Below are 18166 nucleotides of genomic sequence, written 5' to 3'. Positions count from 1 at the left end.
ACCTGGTCTCTATAGAATAAGTCTTATATACCACATCACCAGGTCTCTATAGAATAAGTCTTACCTACCACATCACCGGGTCTCTATAGAATAAGTCTTACCTACCACATCACCGGGTCTCTATAGAATAAGTCTTATATACCACATCACCAGGTCTCTATAGAATAAGTCTTACCTACCACATCACCAGGTCTTACCTACCACATCACCAGGTCTCTATAGAATAAGTCTTACCTACCACATCACAGGGTCTCTATAGAATAAGTCTTACCTACCACATCACAGGGTCTCTATAGAATAAGTCTTACCTACAACATCACTTGGTCTCTATAGAATAAGTCTTACCTACCACATCACTGGGTCTCTATCTACCACATCACCAGGTCTCTATAGAATAAGTCTTACCTACCACATCACCGGGTCTCTATAGAATAAGTCTTATATACCACATCACCAGGTCTCTATAGAATAAGTCTTACCTACCACATCACCGGGTCTCTATAGAATAAGTCTTACCTACCACATCACCGGGTCTCTATAGAATAAGTCTTACCTACCACATCACCGGGTCTCTATAGAATAAGTCTTATATACCACATCACTGGGTCTCTATAGAATAAGTCTTATATACCACATCACCAGGTCTCTATAGAATAAGTCTTATATACCACATCACCAGGTCTCTATAGAATAAGTCTTACCTACCACATCACAGGGTCTCTATAGAATAAGTCTTACCTACCACATCACCAGGTCTCTATAGAATAAGTCTTACCTACCACATCACTGGGTCTCTACAGAATAAGTCTTACCTACCACATCACTGGGTCTCTACAGAATAAGTCTTATATACCACATCACAGGGTCTCTATAGAATAAGTCTTACCTACCACATCACAGGGTCTCTATAGAATAAGTCTTATATACCACATCACCAGGTCTCTATAGAATAAGTCTTACCTACCACATCACTGGGTCTCTATAGAATAAGTCTTACCTACCACATCACTGGGTCTTTACAGAATAAGTCTTATATACCACATCACCTGGTCTCTATAGAATACCTACCACATCACGTGGTCTCTATAGAATAAGTCTTACCTACCAAAAACTGGAACTTTACACCCACTTCATATGTTCAGCTTGAAGTCGCTGACGTTAAGATCTAGAACTCAGAAGTAGTGAGCCGACTACATTGTGACTTGATGTGGTGTCATGCTACCATGACTACGTTATGTAATTTCAGTGTGATGGCACTATAAAAATTGCCCTTTAAGTGGCACATTCATCTGTTGGCATTATTTTCATTCATATGATATTTGACTGTGTAAGGTTGTTTTAACAGCGAAATGTATATCTGCTTTAGGACCGCTGTAGATGTTTGGTATTAAATACTTGACTGTCATGAAAACAGAGATTAAGTGACAGTTGAAAATTTGGAAACCTGAGTGGCTATTTTCATTGGCGTGAAAGCAGCATAACTTCATTGGCTTCTGTAGAAAGATCTGGGAATATTCAACAATGAAATTGAATTCAAAGACATTTCCCAGAGGGAGCTTTTGTAAAAAAAAAAAGTTCTCCTTACAAAGACAATTGTAGTAAATTTACTCTGGGTTCTAACAAATTATGAAATAGAAATGAAGTTTAGATTCTGTTCATCACTTACCTTCGGGAACATTTTTCCTTCACTTGTGCAAACTACAATTAATCAATGTACCTCATTATGTGAGGGTCAAGGGAGGTAGAAGGTGAGGTGAGGGAGTGAGATCATAATTGTGGGGGAGCATGGTTGTAGCCTCCATATCTTACCATGGTAATCCTGGTCCCTTGCTGTTACCATCCTTCCACCACCATCCTTCACCATCACATTCTTACATGTGTTGTCACCATCTCTCTTCCTTGCCTAGAAGTTGAACCTAAACGGCCACCATACGTAAATGTTAACTATGACACATTCCAACCATCAAATGCCTGAAAGCTGCATTTTTTTGCACTGAAATCTAAATTGCAATATTCTCACACTTTCTTTTGTGATCTCAAGGCATCAGATGCCATGAAGCTGTATGCTGCTATGGACAGGATGGAGCCTTCAGTAAGTTACAGGTCTGCTAGGTCATATTAAACATGCATAATAACTAGTATTTAAAAGGGGTTTTATTACACTGACATGGTATGTGATAAATGTAAAATACATCCTTAAGACAGTACGAAATAATATAAATTTCAATGTGACTTGACCTAAGTAGACCATTTCATCTTATTATTCAGTGTAAAAAAAAAGTTGTTTTCGAGTGATATATGTAGTACTGTTTTTCAAAACTGTGTAAAAGCAATTAGATATTTGTGTGTATTTGTGTCTCAGTAGTTGGAGATTTTGGCTGTCATTAGTGTTGTTGGATTAGTAGCTTTGACAGTATTTAAATTGTTCTATTCTGTAACGGATTTAATTTGCCAAATGCTAATTCTGTGATTGCTGTTCTTTTGTCAATTATCAATTAAATTTCCTTGCATCTCCTCAACTTCAACATTATATCTTATATATCAACCTTATAGTAAGAGTTTATATCTTGATGTAGATCCTGTGTGTTTGACTCTTGATATTTGGATAGAGCTTGGTATTGTCCATAAACAAATTTATGCAACACTCTATAAGCTCTGGAGCAATACAAGCTGTCAAAAGAAATAAAAAAAAAGTTGATGGTGAAGGACAAGTATCAATAATAAAACGTCCTCAATAAGAAAAGGCACAAATAGGTTGCTAACCTAATATATACAGAAAGTTTTGTGGAGTTGAGTGGAATGGTATCAAAGTTGTAGCCTGGAAAGGAAAGTAAACACTACTTTTGTGTTTTTTGGCTTTGTTTCCATGGTAAATAAAAAAATATATTAAAAAAGCAGAAATTTCATCAGTAGTGAAAGGCACAGCTAGAGGATTAGCTTAATATATGCAGCAAGTTTTGTGAAGTTGAGTTGAACGTTTTTGAAGCCCTTAAACACAGATGCATGCACGGACAGAGTCCAAATTAATATCCCCTGCGAATACATTTTCGAAACGTCACACTCTAATCTTCTACTGGTTATGTTATAAGATGAAGGTGACCGTGTAGTTATCGGAACGTCACACTCTAATCTTCTACTGGTTATGTTATAAGATGAAGGTGACCTAGTAGTCATTGAAACGTCACACTCTAATCTTCTACTGGTTATGTTATAAGATGAAGGTGACCTAGTAGTCATTGAAACGTCACACTCTAATCTTCTACTGGTTATGTTATAAGATGAAGGTGACCTAGTAGTCATTGAAACGTCACACTCTAATCTTCTACTGGTTATGTTATAAGATGAAGGTGACCTAGTAGTCATTGAAACGTCACACTCTAATCTTCTACTAGTTTTATTATAAGAACTAAGAACCTCTTTTTTATTGACATTACCAACCTGAAGAAAAAGTTCCTAAATAAGCACCATATGATGCAAATTTTTTTCAACCAAAATTGGCAAGTTCAAAAATTCAGGGCAATTCTTCAGCGAAAAAAAGCAAAAATAAGACAAAGGCAAAAAAAAAATATATATATATATATAACTTATTTTGTATTTATATATTGAAACTCATAAAATTATAACGGTATGTGCTTGATATGAATCAATGGGGAAAACTGTATTTAATTGAGTATACATAAAGACTATATCCTTATTACTAACTTTGTCAGGTGCTTGCAACACTTTATAAAAGCTTTTGATAAAATTGAAATAAACAGATCAACAAAAACTCAAACACAGTTTGTGATTTTTCTTTTACCATATCTATCCTGTAATAAGCCCAGGGGCTTAAATATAAACTATGCCACAGAGGGATTGGCTTATTGTAGGACAATGAAACACATTTTGTAGTACATTATATTTGTAAATATTTTAATACTGTAAAAGACATGGATGGCCCTATTACTGGAAAATTTGGGAATCTATGCAATTTTTCTAAAATGTGAACATTATTAAGGCAAGGGAAAATATGTCTAATATCTTGTGTATCAGAATCAGGATGGACTGTAATTTATAAAACAACAAAAGATGATTGTATTGAAGATGCTTTTAGCAATCACTTTAAAACTCCGTGGTTATTCTTAATTTTAGAATGCCAACAAAACACCTGACATTCTGTTGCTCAAATGATTATTATCAGCAGTAACTGACTTCTCTATTTTCGGCAATTCTGTCTTTTTGAAATGCAGAATTTATCTGCTCTAATCAACGGGTACAGTATTGATTGTCACGTTATTAGTTTGCATGAGAAAATTCAATTTCATATGAATTTTATATTACTCTCGTGAACATATAAAAATATATAAAATAATACCTGCTCACAACAGCAGATAACTCTGTATTATCAAAAGATAAACTACATATTTATCTTTCCTACTGGAAAATTGCTCTGAATTATGATATCACCATAGGTGATCAGAGCATATTTTTGTATCAATAAAATATCTAGGTAGTGTCCCACGTGTAAAGTTCTGTAATAACACAAGAACACAATATCTCTAAATGTATAATTGAAGTTTTATTTGAGAAAAAGCACCAATCTTTTGCCATCAAGCCCTACTCATTAATACATGTAAATAGCTTTAGTGATTCTGATTGTATGTGATCCTACAGAAATATAACAGTGTAACAGCACAGTAGCTAATGTATTTAACTTCAATGTATAAAACTGTCCAGTGTGACCAGCTACATAATTCCTTCAGCTATTGATAGGGACCATCAAAAGAGATGGGAGTGTCCAAATACTGGATACCTTCCTGTTTCCGCAACAAAAGTGCAATTTTATTACATTTTCGCAGTGAAATAGAAGGTTTTATAGAGAAAATATCTGATAATTTCACTCTAATGAAAAAGAACATTGAGAAAAATAACATGTTTTGATCTTTTCACTCATTTTTGACCAATCAAATAACTGCATACCAGTGAAAACATCAGTTACCCAGTATCCCAGAAAACAATGCTTCAGGAACAACAACTTGCATAGAAATGGTAGGAAACTCACTTTCCTTAAATGAATTAATCCTGATCAATCTGAATTTAACATTTTGTATAAAATTGTTACTTGCTGTTGTATAGTTTGAAATGTCTTAGATGTGAAGCTATTTGTTCTGCAGAGTAATAGTGATAAATCATTTCAGATATAGACAGAGAGATCAATTCAAACTGGTATCAATGAAAGGTGTGAATGTTTTTTAATGAAAAACAATTCTATCATATCCGAGATTGAAACTTCAAACATCAAATTTTCCATCCCACTTGATTAATATAAAACAGTTATTCACCAAGAAATGGGGAATATCCTATATCAATAACACTAAGCTGCTCTATCTCTTCCAATGTATTGATACTATCTTCAAATAGAGAAAGAAAATATCAGAAAATGTCAGAGAAATACCTTAGACTTCTTTAACACTGGGTCAATTGTGTATTGATTGTAGATTTTGTATGTAAGTGTGATGAGCAAACAACATTTTCAGAGCATCAATTTTACTACTGCACATGAGGGTAGGACTCGATGTGTGTTGAATACATCACACGGAAACAAGAGGACCAAAGATATTACTGGTCACCTGAATCATGATGCTGTAGTTCTCGTAACATGTCATAGATATAATCTTGTTGACAAAGTAAGATACCTCAATGTACATGTCATGTGCATAACATTAACTGCCAACCCATGCTAAGGCTTCTGACCAAGTTTGGATTTAAAGAAATTACACTCAAAATTATAATTTTCAAATATGTAAATTATTCCATCCATGAAGAATATTTAATAGAGTCTATACTGTCCTATCTGGGTATCGAGAAGATTTTTGAAATCTGAAATGTTTTTGACCCCTTTTGGCCCTGTCCATCAGGCCTTGGGGATCAGCAAGGATCAATATGCCCATACCATCAACCTGTCATCATATTACTAATAGTTCTAAACAAGTTTGAACAATTTTCAACAGAAAATACACAAATTATGCCCATGAATGTGATTTTGCTTTAGAACCTAAAATTAACATAACCTCCTCCTCAGGGAGAAATGCAAGACCCTGGCATAATGAAATTTTCTAATTTGGTAAAGCACCTTCAATCTATGAAGAGTATGTGATTCTACCATACATTCATATTGAGAGGATTTATGAAATTTAAAAAATTTGACCTCTTTTTGCCACACCCCCTCAGGCCCAGTTTGGTTCACCTTATGCCACAGAAGGAATATGCAAAATTTCAAGGAAATAATTTTGAGGGGTTTTCCAGCAGAAGTCACAAATGTAAAAAGTTCATAGATACACAACAGAGACTTTGTCTCAGGTGACCTAAAAGCAACATTGATTGATCGTAGAAAATCTAAATACATTTTTGAATTTGTACATTTGTCAAGTGGATTATAAGCACGATCTTCTTTCTGAAATATATCAATACTTAATACTCAAAATTAGGTTTTCAATCACAAATTGCACTTTTTCCATTATTAAATATATCAATACTTAATACTTAAAATTAGGTTGTTAATCACAAATTGCATGTTTTCCATTATCAAATCTATCTTCATATTTCTATAGAAACAGGGAAATCATGTCATCGTGACACTTCTTCAGCAAGTTTTATTTTAAAACTAAGCAGAGGATCCTCAACGCTTTTCAATATTGATCCAGATTTCTTCCTCTGGATGCGTGACCAGTCCATGAATAGGGTTGACCACTTGGTCATCCACTAATTTGACCTTAAATTTTCTCAGCAATGTTACAAGACAGACTGTTGCCTCTGCATAAGCAAACCGATAGCCTGGGCAAACACGTTTTCCAGCAAATCCAAACGGTTGAAATGTCATTGGCGGCCTGGTTTTCACGTTTTCTGGACTAAATCGGTCGGGATCGAATCTGAAATGGAAATTATTTAAAAATTGAGTCAATTTGATCCCTTTTGGCCATGCCCCTGAGGTTTTTATTCAACATTGGCCAGGAAAGGTTTCTGCAAAATTTCTTTGAAATTAATACAGTGATTTTTGAGAAAAGGAAAATGTTAAAAGTTTGTAGATGCACAATGCCAGACAAAAGATGATTACAATATGAGCTTTGTCTAAGGTGACCTAAAAACATAGCTCATTTTATGAAAATACATCCTTATTGGTAAAAAGAGAATTTTGAGCTACCATTTAAAACGACAGCATTTTCAATATATTGATTGTCAGTTATTTGGCTATTGGGACAAAAGTGGGTAACTTACTTGTTTGGGAGGGGCCAATATTTCTCATCCTTCAGCAATACTCCCAAGGCTTGAATCACAGGAGTCTGTAGAATAACACCAGATTTGGTTTGATAAATCAAATTAAAATCTGTTTTAAAAAAATCCTAAAAACCTACGGTCAGATGACCTAATTAAATCAATGAAGGTCAAGTTACTACTGCGGAAACATAAGACTGATTCAACAGAAATGGAAAACAATCAATTTTGGTTTTTAAAGAGGCAGACCAATAATACAATTACATTTTCTCATCCTATTTTTCTACCTCTGAATTAATACTGCATCTGGTAAAAATTGTACACAATGGTATAACAAATATACGTATTTTAGATCAGTGATAATATATCTGATCCCAGCCCAATATTTAAGAACAACGTCACAAAAACTTCTATGCTAGTTTAAATCCTTTCTTTGGAATCTTCTGTGAGAAAACCTCTGATTATGATGATATAAACAAACATAACATTTTCCAATTTTCTATCATTTTCAGTAAACCTTTAAGTTTGCTCATTGATTTTGAATACACAATTATACTTTAAATACTTAAATAGTTTAATGAAGCTCTTACATTCTTTGGAATCTTGTGCCCACCGAGCTCTGAATCAAAATCTTGAAATCGTGCAGCATGTGGAGCAACAACAGCGCATCTAAGTGTTTCATCCACAACCTGACGTATATACCTACAAAATAAACAAGGATACATGTTAAAGGCTTGACGTACATACCTACAAAATAAACAAGGATACATATTAAAGGCTTGACCATGACCTGTCGGAGCAGGATGTCATCATCATCAATCTTGTCACCTGGTGAAGGGAGATTTTGCTGTTCTGAAAGCAATTGGCTATGGTCATCATGGTAACAAGGTCCCAAGCAGTCTTTACCATACAGATGGCCTGTCTCAAATCTACAATCTGGGGGTCATCTATCTCCACACCGTCCAGGTAGTGTCAGACAAAGCTCTGTCTGTAGTCCTGATGATGTCCCTAGGCTGACCATGTGTTGGGAAGTAGGTGATACAGTCTAACATTAGTAAGGGTTCCCTGACTTACATGACTGGTGGTGTTGTTAGCTAGCAGTATCACCTTTCATCCTTGCTGCCTCATCTGTCTGTTAAAGTCCTTTCTCCATTCTTTGAAAAGTAGTGACATCATCCATTCTTTTTTGTGTTGATATCTCAAGTAGGTGCTGGGATCATGTCTCTAGGAAACAATGAGGTCGTTGTACCTTAGTAATGACAAATGGCTTGAGAGTGTGTTGACGGTTACAGCTGGTATCATCCCAATGTCAATGTCAGCACTGTCAGACTCTTATCAGTACATTTTTCATTTAATTCCATGTCATCCCCAAAAAACTTTGTAGCCATCCTTTCGATTGTCCGAAGTTCTGTATGTCGAGTTGGGTGCCTAATTCCTTGTCCTTGGTAATCATCATGTTGTCATTTAAAGTAGCCTTCCAGGCAGTCACATCTTGCTGATGTTTCAGGGTACAGGTACGGGTTAAGGTTTCAGGGTACAGGTACGGGGAGTCCGTGTCTGTAGTTAGGCTGGTCCACTTGTCCCTGGCATTTAAGATGTCTCTGACCATTAATTTGAAGAGCTTGGTCTTTATCTTGATGGTGGTGTGTGCATCTGCTGAATGGTCATCTTTGGTAAGTCCTTCTAAGTTGACATATGGTGGTGTTTAACACTGTTGGGGATCTCTAGCTGATGTCACTTGGGTGGTGGGTTACCCATGACTGAGGGATGATAGTCGTTAATATGAAATTTTGTTGCAATTAGTTGTTGGTGAGGAGTGATATTTTGAGGAAGAAGTCACCAAACGTGTAGAAGTTCTCGTAGTTGATTTAGATCCACCCCTTCATTTGGATAGTATAATCATGTAAACTGATAACAAATTTAATTCCCGTCTTTCTAAATGGGTCAATTAAAAACATTTGATATTGTTAATTGTAACACAAAACCACTTTACCTTAAAATCCAAGCTGTAAAATGTCAGCAACAACATAGGAATCTACCCAAGCTGTCTTGGTGATCACTTGACCTTCATGTTACACAATGCTTATTTAAATAACAGGTAAAGTGCTGTTATATACAAAAATACCCGCATTAATGTAACAGTTCACCAGTTCATGTGATAATGTCCCGCTATTTTCCTGATCATCAAGGTGATCAATACAAGCCAGATGTAAGTTTTTTTGACATATATTTATTTTCTCCATTCAAATATTCCGACTATTGGTGTCTGGATTATCAAAGGTCTACTGTACTTAAAAAATCAAGGTCAATACACACATCTAACTTTTGTACTTAAACTTATGACATCTGACTCTCATCAGAGATGTATTTTAATCATATTGCAGCTTAACCCTACTCTTATATTGAAGAAATCACTTACGGGAGAGCATCTAGGTTTGTGTGATCCACTTCCTGGTTCTTGAGTTCTTTTTTGATCTCCTGGAATGCTTTCTCTTGGAGCTCCGGGTGTGTGGCCAGAAAGTAAAATCCCCAGGTAAGCACTGTAATGACAATACAATCTCCTACAATTTTTTTTTACTGACTTTTCTTTTGTAGCATTGACTTTTAATATATCTGTATTGAATATTACAGAAGCCAAATCTAGCTTTAACTCAAATAATAAGTTGTTTTTTTGGGAACAAAAACATGTCTTCTTTGATTTGACAAGAAAATATTTCCTTTTCATATTTTAATCATGTCAATCTTAACATTTAACATAATGAATAATAATAAAAAAAAAAAAGACATTTAACCTTGAGATGAAGGTCAGATTGACCTATTTTCAGTGCACTACGCTGTCTGTGTTGAACCAAATGTTTAAACTTTCATCAAGATGTTTTTAACATTTAAAACGTTATTTCCATGACAGTAATGTACTAGAAATCCCACTTTAACTTTACATTTCACCTTGAGGTGAAGGTGTCAATGACCTAATTTCAGAACACTTTTTCCACCTGTTGGTGATGCATGTTTCATGTTTCATCAAGATATCTCCAGCAGTTCAAATACTATTGCACAGAAAAGAATGTACTGGAAGTTTAGCAATTTCAGTGCACTGCACTTAGTCTGAGAAAGACCTGTTATCTGTTTCAAATTTCTTCTAGCTAATTCTAACAAGCCTAGACAAGACAGTGTTTGGAGAGGAATGAGCTTTAGAATGTGAAAAACTATTATCTCTTCCCCCTACTGTAAACAGAGATGTAACAATTTATTCCAGTGACACAGATGACGACACCAGTAGGCAGATTATGTAACAAAAAGTGTCAATCATTTCACCGCAGACATTCACATTCAACAGACCTACCATTGCCTGTTGTATGGAAGCCTCCCACTGCTTGATTAGGGTGTCACTTGTGATGAGCTTGTCACCAGAGAGACAAACACAAACCCATTAATTGCTTGTTGTATGGAAGCCTCCCACTGCTGGATTAGGGTGTCACTTGTGACGACCTTGTCACCAGAGAGACAAACACAAACCCATTATTGCTTGTTGTATGGAAGCCTCCCACTGCTGGATTAGGGTGTCACTTGTTGACGAGCTCGTCACCAGAGAGACAAACACAAACCTACCATTGCCTGTTGTATGGAAGCCTCCCACTGCATATGTTAGGGCATCACTTGTAATAAGCTCGTCATCATTACCAGAGAGATTTATAATGAAATCTATTATCAGTTCCTGGCCCTGGATTGGTGGATTGTCACGACGTTCTTTTACAACTTTCTTGATAAGAGATGTTGCCTTTTCTAACCCTGTAAAAAGTACATAACCCAACAATTCTTCAAGTAACTAAAGTCAGATATTGAATTTGTATGCTGCTCTGTATACCTGGTAAGTTTTATTATCATATTTACATCGGAAGTTAGGTTAGACAATATTTTTATTCAATAATTCCATAATATTCACATAAACACATTACATTTGGAAGTGGAAAACTATCTTATCTCATTTCCATAAGTTATCATTAACAATTAACCATTTCATATTCTTACAATGAATTCTTAGCATTTGCCAACAACTTCATACATTCAATGATGTTGCAGTTTTCATTACCCAGGTATTTCTAAGTTCATAAAAAACAACCTAAGGACATTTTATTTTCTATGATACAACATTTCAAGTTCATAATTAGTAAAAGTAGGTTGGACGTTTAACTGGACTTCTAAAGTATCACATGACCTCAAAGTAACTGTCAATAATCCAAGCAGACATGAAAGCTCATTTGTTTATCTACCTTCTTCAAAGGCTTTTTCCCTTGGACTGCCCTTCTCAGGTTCATTTTCTGTCAGCCGTCTCTCCATTTCTGACCAGATCTGTGAATGTTTATAAATCTTTCTGCAATCATTCACAGATTTGTATCACTTGTTCATGATTTCTCTGTCACACCTAAGGTATAATAGATAGCAATTGAACGATATCATGATTTTATATAGTATAAACATTTTCTAGCAAATTTTCAGGATAAAATAACATCACAAGATGAAACTGATCGTCATTTTCTCAATTTTTTTCCTTAGAATTTTTTTGACATTGTGAATTTGAAACTACTGAAAAAAACTATATTTAAAGTAAAGACACCTGGGATCTGGTCTAAACTTACAACATCATAGCAGTGCTGAAACTCCAGGATATCTTTGTCATTAGAAAATGTCTTTCCAAACATTGTGATGAGTGAAATCTTGAGGGCATATGCAAACATATGGATGGACAGTGGAACATGTTCTTCCTTCACCAGTGATGACCATTTCTTAGCAAGGTCATCAGCCACCTAAACCATGGAAAAAATCCTTTAAACATCTACATCATATGATGTCTGAACAGAATCAGTTACATTTGAAAGTGATTAATAAAAGAAATCTGAAACATCGGTAAGATAAGAATGTACTTACACCAATGTATATAAATATATAGTATTTATCAATAGTTGAAAAAACTCTCCTTAAATGATAATAATGATGACCTTGACCTTTGGACCCAGAAACAAATACTCATCCAAAGTATAAACTGTCAAAGTTGACTTTTGCAAATGGTTTTATCAAAATTCCATTAAAAACAAGAGGCCCATGGGTCTTCAGGGTCATTAGACTATAAAGTGAAAAACAACAGGCCCATGGGCCTTCAGGGTCACCTGACTATAAAGTGAAAAACAACAGGCCCACGGGCCTTCAGGGTCACCTGACTATAAAGTGAAAAACAACAGGCCCACGGGTCTTCAGGGTCATCTGACTATAAAGACCTATATATGATATAACAACTATAGTAGTGGTTATAGAAAACAGTTACTAAGTGATAAAGCTCAGACCTATAGTATTTTGATAGTAATGACAAACAAGAGGCCCAATGTGCCTGAACCAATCACCTGTTCTAAGCTTACACAGAAAACTTCATTAGTTCATAAAGTCAATTTCTGAAAACTTTAAATTGTATTTCCCAAACATGCCACTTTACAATTACCATGAACCTGAAGCTATTGCTTGTTGAAAGGTACGATTTAAAATTCTCAACACATTTAATTAGAGTGACCTCAAAAGTGCATCAGAGTCATTAATATAAATGAACTTGGTAATCTTTTATCAAATTATGCTAAAGAACATGTCAATAGCCTGGTTTTTTTGGATATTGAAAAGAAATTGTTGAAAGATTTTCAACATATTTGACCCCTGTGACTTTAAAAGTGGGTCAAGCTAATTGATTTGATGACACTTGGTAGCCTCGATATAAGCCGATTCAAAATGCAATAGTAATATTTTTCTGGAGGATTCACATGCTGGTATGATTCATTTCATGACTACAAACTATATATATCTATCAGTCTCGGTTGAGTAGTTCTTACATCTTGGTATGTTTGGTAGTAACACTTTATGGTGTCGTGGGAGAAAGCTTTATCATACACATTCCGTCTTGTTCTTCCATCTGACTTGTTAGCAAATTGAATCGACTTTGGACCAATCAGTGGCTCAAACATTTTGTACATACTTGCTGGAAAAAGAGAAAGCTTGTTATTATATTAATATGTATTAACATACAAACCAAAAATATTTTTAACATACTAATGAATATTTCAGATAATCTCCATGGTGACTAAAGTGTCTATGAAAATGTCCTACCATAATAATGACAGGAATATACTGTAGCATGTCCAAATCCGAATTAAAAAATCTGACCAATAAACTGTCACCAAGAGATAATACAGGACAGTCAAATGAATATAAATATGTATTACCTTAACCTTACCATTTTATGAAATCCATGGATATAGTCGAAAATAGCTATCTAATGCTGTGATATTAGGATTCAATAAGTATGAGCCATGCATAATTTTCACATAAAAATCAGAAGTTGCCTCACGAGGTCTATCAAAAACTCCCTGGTGTTCTTTAAAGAGTTCTGGTGATGCAATGCTGACAATATATTCTCGCCCAATCCAGAATGACACTATGGAACCAAACTGCCTATGTAGGTCCAATAAAAACTCATGAAGACTTCCAGCTCGCTTGATGTCCGACACATTTCCATCTCTACAAAAATTTGAGAAAACTTTGAATAACTGACTGTAAGATAACATATAAGTTACACTTGAGTTTATCATCAGATGTATTTACATTATACAGGTTTTACTCCTGATATCATAAACACATTTCTTTTCATTTATTCTATATGCTACAGCACGGGTAGTGACCTCCATTTTTGATAAAGAAGATTATACAGTACATGATTTTGACATTGAAACTTGAACAAGAGATCCCAGAGGGATCTTGGCGCCCACCATTTGAGGATCTGTTTTCAGTTCTTGAAGATTTGTTTATTTTTGTTTGTTTGTTACAGGTGTTGTAAATGTTCATGAACTGGTCTTCATTAAATGTACTCAATGATGGCACAAGATATTTTTATTAAGCACCTATTAGCAAATATCATTTGAAAAAGATCCCAAAGTATTATTAGATAGCAGTCAGTTACAGGTGGATAATGGACAATATGCTTGTGCTGTATTACTGTCGACATCCAAGATGGCTGCCTGTGGGCCACCTTGATTTTAAATCAGTCAGAAAAAGGTACAATGCACAACTAGGGATTAAGGGAAACCAATATCTATGAAATATCAGAAGGATCCATCCAGTACTTCCTCAGATATAGCAGTAACAAGATTTTACTCTCAAAATCCAAGATGGCTGCCTGTCAGCCATCTTGATTTTGGATCAGTCCAAAAAGGTATAATGCACAACTTGGAACCAAAGGGAACCTGCATATGAAATTTGAGAAAGATCCATCCAGTACTTTCCAAGAAATAGCAGTAACAAACTTTTACATTCAAAATCCAAGATGGCCACCTGTCTGCCATCTTGAATTCGAATCAGTCCAAAAAAAGGTACAATGCACAAGTAGGGACCAAGGGGAAACTGCATATGAAATTTGAGTAAGGTCCATCCAGTACTTTCCAAGAAATAGCAGTAACAAACTTTTACATTCAAAATCCAAGATGGCCACCTGTCTGCCATCTTGAATTCGAATCAGTCCAAAAAAAGGTACAATGCACAAGTAGGGACCAAGGGGAAACTGCATATGAAATTTGAGTAAGATCCATCCAGTACTTTCCAAGAAATAGCAGTAACAAACTTTTACTTCCAAAATCCAAGATGGCTGCCTGTCGGCCATCTTGAATTCGAATCAGTCCAAAAAAGGTACAATGCACAACTACGGACCAAGGGGAAACTGCATATGGAATTTGAGAAAGATCTATCCAGAACTTTCCAAGAAATAGCGGTAACAAGAATTGTTTACGGACGGACGGACCACGGACGCAGGGCGATTTGAATAACCCACCATCTATTAGATGGTGGGCTAATAAAAATGAACTCATCAGAAATAAGTATATAGCTATACCTATTTGTAAACAAAACTGATAAATACATGTAGGGCAAATATAGAGAAAGTGCCAGTCACTGTCCTCTTCATATTATACAATTCAAATTAGTAACTTACTCTTGTGTAGTAGGTTCTAGTCCTGGAATGGTGCTTGGCTTAGCAGAACCCTGTAATAACAAGTCCAATAAGTGTGTATAATGTTGTCACATTTTGCACCTAAGACCTTAATCATAAATATCTAGCTGTCAATTCCATGAAGATGTCCATCTATCTAGTGCTGTATTCCAATTTTTACCCCTCCAAGGACACAGCAGTTCGCCCACATCCATCCTTTGGTTTTTCCTCCACTAACAGCATTATAATAACATAGCTATACAGTTTACTTTCTTTTTAACATCATCATACATAACCTTAAATGAATTAAGTGTTTATCTAAAATGTACCTTTTAGTAAATGTGATATTACATTTGATAAATATAATTATCACATATCTTTTTTAAACATCACCATGACCAATGATTTTGTTGTGATACAGTCGCAACTCATTATCTGAAAGTTGACGGGACCATGTCAAAATTTAGAACCAAGAATGTCTGAACATTTTTTTATTGTGTGTGTGTATTTTCATTTATATGTGGAGTTTTCCTTCTATTTCAATTACCTGCATGAGATATGGTGCCATGGTGACACTAAGGTCAAAAATAGTGTGACAGGATGGTAGACCAAAAAATACACCAAATGATAACAATGTACTGTAGTCAGGAACGAGAGGGGCCACAGACTCGCCTACCTATGACCCAGTTTTAAACAAAGCATAGCCAAATTGTCCACAATACACTGTTTCCATCTGGTGTATTTTTTGGTCTAAACTGGTAATCTCCTTACCATCTCATCACATTATTTTCAACCTTAGAAAATGTTACAAAACATTAACAGTTTGTATGACAAATTCCTTTGGTACAAATGTATGATGATGTAATATACAATTTGTATCATTCATGTGATGATGGCTAGGCCATATGTAGGTTAAGAAGAGCTGATAAGAATTAACTACATAAAACGGGGCGTTTAAAGTAAGTGACTATATTCACAAACAAAAAGTCAAATAGATGTTGTCTAATTTGTTTCAACGTTCAATCTAAAGTATTTTCTGACAGAAGGTTTCAGCGTTATCACTGACAAGGGTACATGACAATACTGAATTGTGGCAAGGTTTATCATTAGGAATAAAAATTAGACAACAGATTTTAGATTTTTTGTTTGCAACGCAGCTTATATTACCGAAATATATACATGTATCTTTTCATATCCTCCTATCTTGTGAACAGGTCAATGAGAACAATGTAATGTTGACCAATTACTGTTATAAAACACCTGATTACACGATTAAAATCGGAGGTGGCGTTAGAGTAATAACATGGGATTGTAGAGTACTTACCGTCCTGCACCGGAAAAAAATCGCTAAGTAAGTACAACAAGTTATTTGTAAGCAGATGCAATATCTCGCAGCGTGATGTTGAAGTTCGAGTGTCTAAAATGGGATGAGTGCTACTTATCCGCATCTTTCTGTCACTTATGAGCATAGCTGATTTAGTTCATAACTTACCGGGTAGAGATATATCAACAGCCCGAGCAATGACACCAGGAAAGTCACAGCAAATATTGCGAAGTCCAACATGATTATCAGCTGCAAACTGCAAGTTGCACCAAGGTGGCGAAATCTCGGTCTTTTATAAGCTTGAATGTGTGGCACAGAGCATTCGGAACATCTCGCCTCGATTAAACAACAAGAAGCAAAGTGAGATCGATTACACAACAAGAAGCAATGTGAGATCCGGAACCCCTACTTATTAGTCAGCTTTTGTATTTTCTGGTGTTTTTTTTTAAGTGTGTTCGTGTCAATGTATTATTCATTTCTTTAAAGATATCCCGACTCACACAGCTGAAAACTATCTCCATGTAGGTCTCCATGTAGTGTTAATCAACATTACTTCAAAAACGGAACTTTGTACTCCCATGAACAAAAAAATATATAGATCATGTGTGCATGATAATTTTGAATGTGCTTTAAAAAATTATGATGTATTACTGACATGTACAACTTTATCGAAATCTGAGACCTATTACTGCCTATAGTGATTGTACATGTGTAGTGTAGTGATTGTAAATGTGTAGTGTAGTGATTGTAAATGTGTAGTATGGTGATTGTACATGTGTAGTATAGTGATTGTACATGTGTAGTATGGTGATTGTACATGTGTAATATAGTGATTGTACATGTGTAGTATAGTGATTGTACCTGTGTAGTATAGTGATTGTACATGTGTGGTATGGTGATTGTACATGTGTAGTATAGTGACTGTACATGTGTAGTATAGTGATTGTACATGTGTAGTATGGTGATTGTACATGTAGTATAGTGATTGGTATAGTGATTGTACATGTGTAGTATAGTGATTGTAAATGTGTAGTATGGTGATTCTACATGTGTAGTATGGTGATTGTACATGTGTAGTATAGTGATTGTACATGTAGTATAGTGATTGTATGTGTAGTATAGTGATTGTACATGTGTAGTATAGTGATTGTAAATGTGTAGTATGGTGATTGTACATGTGTATATGGTGATTGTACATGTGTAGTATAGTGATTGTACATGTGTAGTATAGTGATTGGTATAGTGATTGTACATGTGTAGTATAGTGATTGTACATGTGTAGTATGGTGATTGTACATGTGTAGTATGGTGATTGTACATGTGTAGTATAGTGATTGTACATGTGTAGTATGGTGATTGTACATGTGTAGTATGGTGATTGTACATGTGTAGTATATTGATTGTACATGTGTAGTATAGTGATTGTACATGTGTAGTATAGTGATTGTACATGTAGTATAGTGATTGTATGTGTAGTATAGTGATTGTACATGTGTAGTATAGTGATTGTAAATGTGTAGTATGGTGATTGTACATGTGTAGTATGGTGATTGTACATGTGTAGTATAGTGATTGTA

At 35.1% G+C, this 18166-nt stretch overlaps 1 protein-coding gene across 1 annotated transcript; it reads right to left on the bottom strand.

The window, feature by feature from the left end:
- Window positions 1-4537: 4537 nt before the first annotated feature.
- Window positions 4538-16837, bottom strand: LOC132565395 (cytochrome P450 20A1-like). Its single transcript, XM_060230034.1, has 11 exons — window positions 16758-16837; window positions 15269-15318; window positions 13637-13806; window positions 13122-13267; window positions 11889-12056; window positions 11523-11601; window positions 10861-11040; window positions 9671-9791; window positions 7842-7953; window positions 7255-7319; window positions 4538-6908 (listed from the first exon to the last, which is right to left on the bottom strand). Exons 1-11 carry the CDS (start codon window positions 16827-16829, stop codon window positions 6659-6661), a joined length of 1413 nt encoding a protein of 470 aa, XP_060086017.1. The 5' UTR covers window positions 16830-16837; the 3' UTR covers window positions 4538-6658.
- Window positions 16838-18166: the final 1329 nt, after the last annotated feature.

This window comes from Ylistrum balloti, unplaced genomic scaffold, assembly GCF_031769215.1.
Source record: "Ylistrum balloti isolate Yb309-2 unplaced genomic scaffold, AGI_CSIRO_Ybal_v1 Utg369722, whole genome shotgun sequence".
In the NCBI taxonomy this organism is placed as follows: Eukaryota; Metazoa; Mollusca; class Bivalvia; order Pectinida; family Pectinidae; genus Ylistrum; species Ylistrum balloti.
This window is presented reverse-complemented; position numbering and strand designations above follow the sequence as displayed.